This window comes from Oncorhynchus clarkii, chromosome 30 (genome assembly GCF_045791955.1).
Source record: "Oncorhynchus clarkii lewisi isolate Uvic-CL-2024 chromosome 30, UVic_Ocla_1.0, whole genome shotgun sequence".
In the NCBI taxonomy this organism is placed as follows: domain Eukaryota; kingdom Metazoa; phylum Chordata; class Actinopteri; order Salmoniformes; family Salmonidae; genus Oncorhynchus; species Oncorhynchus clarkii.
In genome coordinates, this window is record NC_092176.1 from 30480807 (window position 1) to 30491820 (window position 11014).

At 44.7% G+C, this 11014-nt stretch overlaps 1 protein-coding gene across 1 annotated transcript in view; it reads left to right on the forward strand.

Annotated features, from left to right (window-relative positions):
* Positions 1 to 11014, forward strand: part of LOC139389626 (phosphoglucomutase-like protein 5) — a 47800-nt gene that overhangs the window by 13490 nt on the left and 23296 nt on the right. The window contains exon 6 of the mRNA XM_071136483.1: positions 426 to 580. Coding sequence (XP_070992584.1) covers positions 426 to 580 — 155 coding nt within the window. The remainder of the gene's footprint in view (positions 1 to 425; positions 581 to 11014) is intronic.

Below are 11014 nucleotides of genomic sequence, written 5' to 3' on the forward strand. Positions count from 1 at the left end.
TGTATTTATATGCTGGTCAATAACAGGATGTTAAGCAATGGAACCAGCTAATATCTGTGACAAAACAAACGTCACATTTTTTCCACAACATTTTCACATAGTAATTTCTAGCAGTGCCATGCTCACGCACATTAGCCTAACTCAATTACCTAGCCTAGCATCAGGAGAATTATGTTACTGTATTGCGTCCTATTGGAGCCCTCCCCCGGTGCTCACGATGATGCATCTTAGTAGGAAGTTGGTGTCCCATACATTTGATTTGATTGTGACAGATGCAATTAAAACAACAGTTTATCAACTGGTAGGGACGGGAGTAACAACGATATTCATCTTTAACATGATGTTTTTATCAATGATGTATTGGTTAGTTCTCCATGGATTGTTGTCTGGTTGAAGAGGGTATGTATTGGTGTGTGTATTCACAGGACCGGTATATGATCCTGGGTGAGAATGGTTTCTTTGTGAACCCATCAGACTCCTTGGCTGTCATGGCTGCCAACCTCTCCTGCATCCCCTACTTCAGACACCTGGGGCTAAAGGGCTTCGCTAGGAGTATGGCAACCAGCACTGCCCTAGACAGGTAGGACACGCACACACACCACGGTCCGTTTACCCTGTGCCCTTTTTGTCTTTGGGTTCAAAGGGAAAAATATAATCAGGTGTGGATGGCTGCTGGGGGAAATGCTCCACAGGACTTTATCATTTTTCAACTTTTTTTCAACTTCAACTATATTTCTCATCAACACCTAACCCTGCACCCCCTGCTCATCACCTGACCCCCCCCCCCCCCCCCCCCCACACACACACACACACACACTCTTGCGAACCCAATCCACAAATACCTGACCTGGTCCATTCTCAATCGTCTCTCTCTTTCTCCCTCTCTCGCTCTCTTCCTCTCTCTATTCCCTCCCTCTCTCCCCCACTCTTGTGACCCCAATCCACAAATACCTGCCCTGGTCAATTCTCTGAAGAGATTGGATGCCTTAGAGTGAAGAATCACCCTCTATGAATGGCGTTGTGAGCTCACACACACACACACACACACACACACACACACACACACACACAGCAGTGTTAATTTTGGCAGATATTTTAGATTTAGTTTTAGCCTTTATGACTAAAATACGTTTTAGTCTTTGTCACATTTTGTCATTTCATCCTACTTAGTTTTAGTTGTCAACTCAAACTCTGGACAATTTTAGTCTAGTTTTAGTCAGTAATTTTGTCATATATTTATCAGTGCATTTTTTCTCCATGAAATAATTCATATTTACCTTCCATGATGTGCACATTAAGATAGCCTTGTTTAACTAGTCTTACTATCCCCCCATATAGCTGGCACACTGCTATTGTACCGTATAGGCCACAAATCCTTGGCTGCAGGTTAAACAATTTAGGCATATGCTCTTTTCTCCCTGTCATAGCCTTGAGATGAGGGTAAATAACATTGATTTCATTTAAAAGGGGAGAATCTGAGCTTTCCAACAATGCCAGTAATATTACTGCACTCCTAATATTCAGCAAGTATCATTACAAAAAACAACTGCACTCGCATTTGGGAAATGTGAGATGAATAACTGCACATGGGATGTGATCAAAGCTGTCTTAGGTTAGCTCCAGTTGAAGTGGGCTACACATCAGTTCAAAAGAGACTGAAGTGACTGAAGTGACAGCCTGAGCTGTGTGGGAGAGCCGGGCAGATCAGGGCCTCGTTTCCCAGTAACTTAAGCATTAAGATGATCGTACCAGTTGTGATGTAACTTAAGCATTACGATGATCGTACCAGTTGTGATGTAACTTAAGCATTACGATGATCGTACCAGTTGTGATGTAACTTAAGCATTACGATGATCGTACCAGTTGTGATGTAACTTAAGCATTACGATGATCGTACCAGTTGTGATGTAACTTAAGCATTACAATGATTGTACCAGTTGTGATGTAACTTAAGCATTACGATGATCGTACCAGTTGTGATGTAACTTAAGCATTACGATGATCGTACCAGTTGTGATGTAACTTAAGCATTACGATGATCGTACCAGTTGTGATGTAACTTAAAACCTCTTGCGACGAGCAATCCCGTATCCGGGAGCATAATCATAGCCTCAAATGCATTAGCATAACGCAGCGGACATAAATACCCCTAGAAACTTTTCCTATTCATGAAAATCGCAAATTAAATGAAATAAATATATTCAAACACAAGCTTAGCCTTTTGTTAACAACACTGTCATCTCAGATTTTCAAAATATGCGTTACAGCCAACGCTAGACAAGCATTTGTGTAATTTATCATGGCATAATGCTATGCTAGGCTCTGCTGGCAGCAGGCAACATTTTCACGAAAATAAGAAAAGCAACCAAATTAAATAATTTACCTTTGAAGAACTTCAGATGCTTTCACTCAGGAGACTCCCAGTTAGATAGCAAATGTTCCTTTTTTCCCAAAATATTATTTTTGTAGGCGAAATAGCTCCCGTTTCTTCATCATGCTTGGCTGAGAAATCGACCGGAAAATGCTACAACTATAACGCCAAACTTTTTTCAAAATTTTCTCCATAATATCGACAGAAACACGGCAAACGCTGTTTAGGATCCATCCTCAAGGTGTTTTTAACATATATATTCGATAATATATCCGTCGAGGCAATTGGTTTCTCATAAGAAGCGATTGGAAAAATGTCTACCTCAGTATTTTACGCAAGATTTTCTGCGGGAGACACCATGTGACCACATGCTATATATGGTCCCTTACAGCCATTCTTCAATGGAAATGCCTAAAAAGACGTCACAATGCTGTAGACACCTTGGGGAATAAGCTCATTCGTAGCTCATTCACAGCCATATAAGGAGTCATTGGCATGAGGCGGTTTCAAAAAATTCCTGGTTGGATTTTTATCTGGGTTTCGCCTGTAACATCATCAACATACCTTTGCAGTTTTGGAAACGTCAGAGTGTTTTCTTTCCAAAGCTGTCAATTATATGCATAGTCGAGCATCTTTTCGTGACAAAATATCTTGTTTAAAACGGGAACGTTTTTTATCCAACATTTTTAATAGCGCCACCTAGTCGCAAGAAGTTAAGCAGTACGATGATCCTACCAGTTGTGATGTAACTTAAGCAGTACGATGATCCTACCAGTTGTGATGTAACTTAAGCATTACGATGATCGTACCAGTTGCGATGTAACTTAAGCATTACAATGATCGTACCAGTTGCGATGTAACTTAAGCATTACGATGATCGTACCAGTTGTGATGTAACTTAAGCATTACGATGATCGTACCAGTTGTGATGTAACTTAAGCATTACGATGATCGTACCAGTTGCTATGTAACTTAAGCATTACGATGATCGTACCAGTTGTGATGTAACTTAAGCATTACGATGATCGTACCAGTTGCTATGTAACTTAAGCATTACAATGATCGTACCAGTTGTGATGTAACTTAAGCATTACAATGATCGTACCAGTTGCTATGTAACTTAAGCGTTACGATGATCGTACCAGTTGTGATGTAACTTAAGCATTACGATGATCGTACCAGTTGCATCATTATTTACCAGCTAACTTTTTAAGAGTGTTTCCCGAACATGCACGTAGAGAGAACGTTCGCTAAGTGCATTGTTAAACCATGTGTCGATACTGATAGGATCCGAAGAAAAGCAACGCTGCTCTCGGATCAGCCTTCTCCACTCAAATATTTCCTTAAGATTAGAATTATAACACAATACTGATGATGGATCAGCTCCTAGAAAGATATTTCCAACTACTGTATGGCTGCAAATATTGAAGCGGCTTATTAAACCACAGGTTGGGCACATCGTTGCACACATCTTGTCACACATCATTAAACATATTGAGGCAAAAATGACAGACTAGTAGCCTAGTAGCAAAATAAAACTCAATATAATTTATTTTTTATTTTTTAGAATTTTTACCCCCTTTTTCTCCCCAATTTCGTGGTATCCAATTTTTTATTAGTTACTATCTTGTCTCATCGCTACGACTCCCGTACGGGCTCGGGAGAGACAAAGGTCAAAAGCCATGCGTCCTCCGAAACACAACCCAACCAAGCCGCACTGCTTCTTAACACAGCGCGCATCCAACCCGGAAGCCAGCCGCACCAAAGTTTCGGAGGAAACACTGTGCACCTGGTGACCTTGATTAGCGCGCACTGCGCCCGGCCCGCCACAGGAGTCGCTGGTGCGTGATGAGACAAGGATATCCCTACTGGCCAAACCCTCCCTAACCCGGACAACGCTAGGCCAATTGTGCGTCGCCCCACGGACCTCCCGGTTGCGGCCGGCTGCGACAGAGCCTGGGCGCGAACCCAGAGTCTCTGGTGGCACAGCTAGCGCTGCGATGCAGTGCCCTAGACCTGCGCCTGCGCCACCCATTAAATATTTTAATATGATTTAGAGTGCCTTCAGAAAGTATTCACACCCCTTGACCTTTTACAAATTTAGTTGTGTTACAGCCTGAATTTAAAATTGATTAAATGTAGATTTAGTGTCATTGGCCTACACACAATAGCCCATAATGTCAAAGTGGAATTATGTTTTTCGAAATGAAAAGGAAATCTATGGCAAGACTTGAAATTACTGTCTAGCAATGATCAATAACCAATTTGACAGAGCTTGAATAATTTTTTTAATAATAATGTGCAAATATTGTAAAATTCAGGTGTGTAAAGCTCTTAGACATACCCAGAAAGACTCACAGTTGTAATTACTGCCAAAGGTGATTCTAAAATGTATTCACTTAGGGGTGTGAATTATGTAATTGAGATATATCTGTATTTCATTTTCAAATTGTTAAAAACATCAAGGGGTATGAATAGTTTCTGAAGGCAATGTAAATATATAGGCCCATGTAGCCTATTTTTCTTTTAATGCAGTCTTTTCAATTTTCAATCAAAGTATTGTTTTATTATAAAGTTGTTTGTAACAATCGCAAATACTTTGGCAACTTTGTATTTGTAGTCCACTTTGTTCTGAAGTTATCGTCAGTCACAGTCAGACAGATACGTATAGCCTAAACATCTTGATTCTATGTTTAGCGGAGAAAGTTACACGGAAGGTGAAAATACATCTGACGAAGCCCTGTGGCTGCTCTACGAGTGGTCTAGATCACTCGTAGTTGTACAAAGGCTTTCAAGAGCAACGTTCGTAACGAAGGCTCTGGGAAACAGATTGGCTGCGAAAGATACATCGTAAGATGGTTCTAACGATGAGCTTAACGCTACGAAGGCTCTGGGAAACAGATTGGCTGCGAAAGATACATCGTAAGATGGTTCTAACGATGAGCTTAACGCTACGAAGGCTCTGGGAAAGGAGGCCCAACTCAATCAGATCACGCAACTGAAAGACGTTAATTCTGCCAATGAGAGGATCGCATTAAATAGTCTGCAAAGGTATGTTTGCTTATGATTGGACAAAACAGATGAAAAGGATCTTGATGGCAAATTGAATGTGTATTAGTCTCAGGTGGAATTCTAGTCTCGTCACATTTTCGTCAACTAAAATGAAAACTCATTTGTCACAGGTTTTTTTTCATGGCATCTCGACTCGTTATCTTTGTCAGGAAAAATAGGTTGTTTGTCATAGTTACATACGAAATGAACGCTGACACACACACTGCCTATAAACACAGCCCAGGGGACCACACACTGCCTATAAACACAGGCCAGGGGACCACACACTGGGACCTAACCATAAAGGCTCTTCCAGACCAGTGGTGTGAAAGGTGTGATCATGACATTGTGTGTTGGTGTGTGTCACCCTGGCCTCTGACCCTCCTCCTGTGAGAGTTGGTGGACCCTGTTAGTGGCGGTCCTGTTAGTGCTGGCAGCCATGGAGGAAATGAGATCACTCCCAGCCCATCTCTCAGGGTGCTGAGGCCGGCCGCTGGCGCTAACCCTGTGTGGACATGTGAGGTTGAGGTGACGTCACATCATTAATGGCCCGTCTTGGAGCTGGTCACACACACATGCACGCTGGCACGACCACACACACGAACACACGCACATACACACTTGCGCCACACAGCTCGTTACCTGGGGCTGTGTCTTATGCTGTAGAAACGGCCACACTGATAGCATTGCCTCAGTTTCCTTTGACTGCATGTCCTGTTCCAACACATACTCACACATGAAAGGTGATTGTCACGAGTCCCACTGCACCGCAAGGTAATCCAACACCCTTATAATACACACAGGCCATATGGCCCACAATCACACACACACTCACTCACATGCACGCAAGCACACAGTCGCACACACACACACACACACACACTCACTCACACACATGCACGCAAGCACACAGTCGCACACACACACACACACACTCACTCACACACACACATGCACGCAAGCACACAGTCGCACACACACACACACTCACACACATGCATGCACGCACTCAGTCGCACGCACGCACGCACACACACACACACACACACACACACTTGTTGTGTCCATGTACTATATCTGTGGCTGTCTCTCAAGGGTCTTATTTAGTGAGTCCCAGAGCGTGGCCCCTGTTGAGTGGTGGGGTGCTGTAGAATTGTATAATGGCCTCAGCCCAGAAGTAATCTTTTTAGGAGTGTGAGAGGAACCCTGTGTGTGCGTGCGTGTGTGTGAAGGCAGTTAGAGGATGTGTTTTGTGGAGCAGGAAGCTTAGGTTTGACCATGGCAGGGCTAGCAGCCGACAAAGAGGCGCTAAATCTCTCACCCCGGCTGGCCAGCATTTCAGTTTCAGTGTGTGTGTGTGTGTGTGTGTGTGTGTGTGTGTGTGTGTGTGTGTGTGTGTGTGTGTGTGTGTGTGTGTGTGTGTGTGTGTGTGTGTGTGTGTGTGTGTGTGTGTGTGTGTGTGTGTGTGTGTGTGTGTGTGTGTGTGTGTGTGTGTGTGCGTGTGTGTGCAAGCGAGGGAAGTCTTATGTTGTTCCAGTGAGGGAAGGGAAGGTGGGAGAGGAATTTTGGGAGAGGAAACATCTGCCTCTCCTTTGGCTACTCCAGGGTTGGGAGGGTGGGAGAAGAGAGGGAGCAGGAAGAGGGGAGGAGAGAGGGAGGAGGAAGAGGGGAGGAGGAGAGAGGGAGGAGGAAGAGGGGAGGAGAGAGGGAGCAGGAAGAGGGGAGGAGAGAGGGAGGAGGAAAAGGGGAGGAGAGAGGGAGGAGGAAGAGGGGAGGAGAGAGGGAGCAGGAAGAGGGGATGAGATAGGGAGCAGGAGGAGGGGGAAGAGGGGAGAGAGATGAGGAAGAGGGGATGAGAGACGGAGCAGGAAGAGGGGAGGAGAGAGGGATGGGGAAGAGGGGTGGAGAGAGGGAGGAGAAAGATGGAGGAGAGAGGGAGGGGAGGGAGGAGGAAGATGGAGGAGAGAGGGAGGAGGAAGATGGAAGAGAGGAGGAAGATGGAGGACAGAGGGAGGAGGAAGATGGAGGAGAGAGGGAGGAGGAATATGGAGGAGAGAGGGAGGAGGAGGATGGAGGAGGAAGATGGAGGAGAGAGGGAGAAGGAGGATGGAGGACAGAGGGAGGATGGAGGAGAGAGGGAGGGGGAGAGGTTAGGCTAGGCCACTGTTGTCCCTTTTACTAGGATGAACCAGTGAAAAACAGGACCTTAAATCCCCCCCCCCCCCCACACACACGCACACACGAACATCTCAAGTAACACTTGACTGCCAGCATCCCTACTTTCTGGCAAAGACCGCTGGGAAAGAGACAGATTTAATTGTGAAGAGAGATGGAGGGAGGCAGAGAGAGAGAGAGAAGTCGTGCTCATCCAAGTGTTTCTTTCTAACATGTCTCTTTATATTGGGGAGCAGAGAAATGTCAGCCTTTAATCATTTGATTGACATTTGGACATACTTATCAGAGCCAAAATACTGACTGACTTCTCCTAGTCAACAACGTCATGGAAACATCATACTGAACATAGAACATCTTTTTGTAATTAGACTTATAAGAGATAAACAATAAATCTTTGTGTTATTGAGTAAAATGCATCATTATTGCATCATGTTAATTAAATGACAATGAATACTTGATCTCTGTATTCGACTTCCAGGTCTTTAAATCAGGACCCAGCCATGGGATGAGTAATACTGGTGTGAAAAACTCTCTGTGCCCATATCTGCTATCATCACTGAAGTACTTGTCTGTTTTGTCTGTTTTTGCGTTTAACTACCAGCATGAAGGTAGTCAACCCAGCCAACCAGAAACTGTCCCCTTCCAATTTGTGGTAGTTTATTCAGAAAACTCAATGTTGTGGTTATGTCAGCTGTGAGGAGGCCCTGATCCTGATGCTGTCAGGTAGTTCAAGGAGTGTGTGTGTGTGTGTGTGTGTGTGTGTGTGTGTGTGTGTGTGTGTGTGTGTGTGTGTGTGTGTGTGTGTGTGTGTGTGTGTGTGTGTTTCAGGTTTTAATGGCACATGCACAGGTACAGTGAAATGTATTTATTGTAAACTCAAAACCCAACAATGGAATAATCAATAACAATGTAATACTACAAAAAAACATGAGAAATAAGAAGAAATATGAAGAACACAATATGTAAGTATACTACTGTATATACAGGGTCAGTTCCAATACCATATTTACATGTGCAGGGACACTGGAGTGATGGAGGTAGATATGTACAGTATAGGGGTAAGGTGATTAGGCAACAGGATATAAGATAAACAGAGTAGCAGCAGCTTGTATGTGAGTGGCTCTGTGAGTGTGTAGGGCCTGTGAGTGTGTAGGGCCTGTGAGTGTGTAGGGTATGGTAGTGTGTAGGGTATGTGAGTGTGTAGGGTATGGTAGTGTGTAGGGTATGTGAGAGTGTAGGGTATGTGAGTGTGTAGGGTCTGTGAGTGTGTAGGGTCTGTGAGTGTGTAGGGTCTGTGAGTGTGTAGGGTATGTGAGTGTGTAGGGTATGTGAGTGTGTAGGGTATGTGAGTGTGTAGGGTCTGTGAGTGTGTAGGGTCTGTGAGTGTGTAGGGTCTGTGAGTGTGTAGGGTATGGTAGTGTGTAGGGTATGTGAGAGTGTAGGGTATGTGAGTGTGTAGGGTCTGTGAGTGTGTAGGATCTGTGAGTGTGTAGGGTCTGTGAGTGTGTAGGGTATGGTAGTGTGTAGGGTATGTGAGTGTGTAGGGTCTGTGTGTGTGTAGGGTCTGTGAGTGTGTAGGGTATGGTAGTGTGTAGGGTATGTGAGTGTGTAGGGTATGGTAGTGTGTAGTGTCTGTGAGTGTATAGTGTCTGTGAGTGTGTAGGGTATGTGAGTGTATAGTGTCTGTGAGTGTGTAGGGTATGTGAGTGTGTGGTGTCTGTGAGTGTGTAGGGTATGTGAGTGTATAGTGTCTGTGAGTGTGTAGGGTATGTGAGTGTATAGTGTCTGTGAGTGTATAGTGTCTGTGAGTGTGTAGGGTATGTGAGTGTATAGTGTCTGTGAGTGTATAGTGTCTGTGAGTGTGTAGGGTATGTGAGTGTATAGTGTCTGTGAGTGTATAGTGTCTGTGAGTGTATAGTGTCTGTGAGTGTGTAGGGTATGTGAGTGTATAGTGTCTGTGAGTGTGTAGGGTATGTGAGTGTATAGTGTCTGTGAGTGTGTAGGGTATGTGAGTGTATAGTGTCTGTGAGTGTGTAGGGTATGTGAGTGTATAGTGTCTGTGAGTGTGTAGTGTCTGTGAGTGTATAGTGTCTGTGAGTGTACACTGAGACAGTGCAAAAATACAACTAAGAGGTCAATAAAGATACAAGGTTAACTCAGATAGTCCATGTAGCTAATTTGTTATCTATTTATCAGACTGATTACTTGGGGATATGCTGTAAGCTGTTCAAGAGGCTGTTGGTTCCAGACTTGATACACCGGTACCGCTTGCCATGCTAAAGCAGAGAGAATAGTATATGGCTTGGGTGGTTGGAGTCTTTAACAAGATGCTCTCAATGGTGTATAACATTTTGAGGATTTGAGTGCCCATACCAAACTTTTTCTGCCTCCTAAGGGGAAAGAGGCGTGTTTGTGCCTTCTTCACGACTGTGCTTGTGTGTTTCTACCATTTGAAGTATTTAGTGATTTGGACACTGAGGAATTTGAAACTCTTGACCTGCTCCACTGCAACCCCCGTCGATGTGGATGGCACATGCCCCCAGCTCCTTGGTCTTGCTGACGTTGGAGAGGTTGTTGTCCTGGCACCACACTGCCAGGTCTCTGACCTCTCTGTAGGCTGTCTCATCGTTGTCGGTGATCAGGCCTACCACTGTTGTGGCGTCAGCAAACTTAATGATGGTGTTGGAGTTATGCGTGGCTACACGGTTGTGGGGGAACAGGAGGGGACAAAGCACACACCCCTGTGGGGCCCCTGTGTTGAGGGGCAGCGTGGTGGAGGTGATGTTGCCCACCCTCACCACCTGTGGTCGACCTGTAAGGAAGTCTAGGATCCAGTTGCAGAGGGAGGTGTTCAGACCCAGAGTCCTAAGCTTGGTGACAAACATGTGTGTGTATGTGTGTGGTATGTGTGTGGTGTGTGTGACTGTGTGTGTACGTGTGTGTACGTGTGTGTGTGTATGTGTGTGACAGCTCTGAAGGGGCCTGGTGTTTATGCTATGTTTTGGTCGGGGCACAGCTGGTGCAAGCATTAAAGCCCTAGGAAAGCACCACATTTCCTCAGTATTGTTATGATGCCTTTTAAAATAAACAACCCTGTCCCAACATCCCCCTAACGTTGGAGCAACGTTCTGCCTGACCAGGGCCGTGCCGGATGCTTGTGTTGGCTGCAGACATGTGATTGAAACGTCAACAGTGAGTTAAATGTTCAGAGTTTCCGTATTCTTGTAGGAATGCCAGGCTTTCTGCTCCAGAGCCCTTCCCTCAGAGGGAAAAAAAGGCCTTACTCTTATTTGTTAATAATCTCCCACACACACACACACACACACACACACACACACACACACACACACACACACACACACACACACACACACACACACACACACACACACACACACACACACACACACACACATA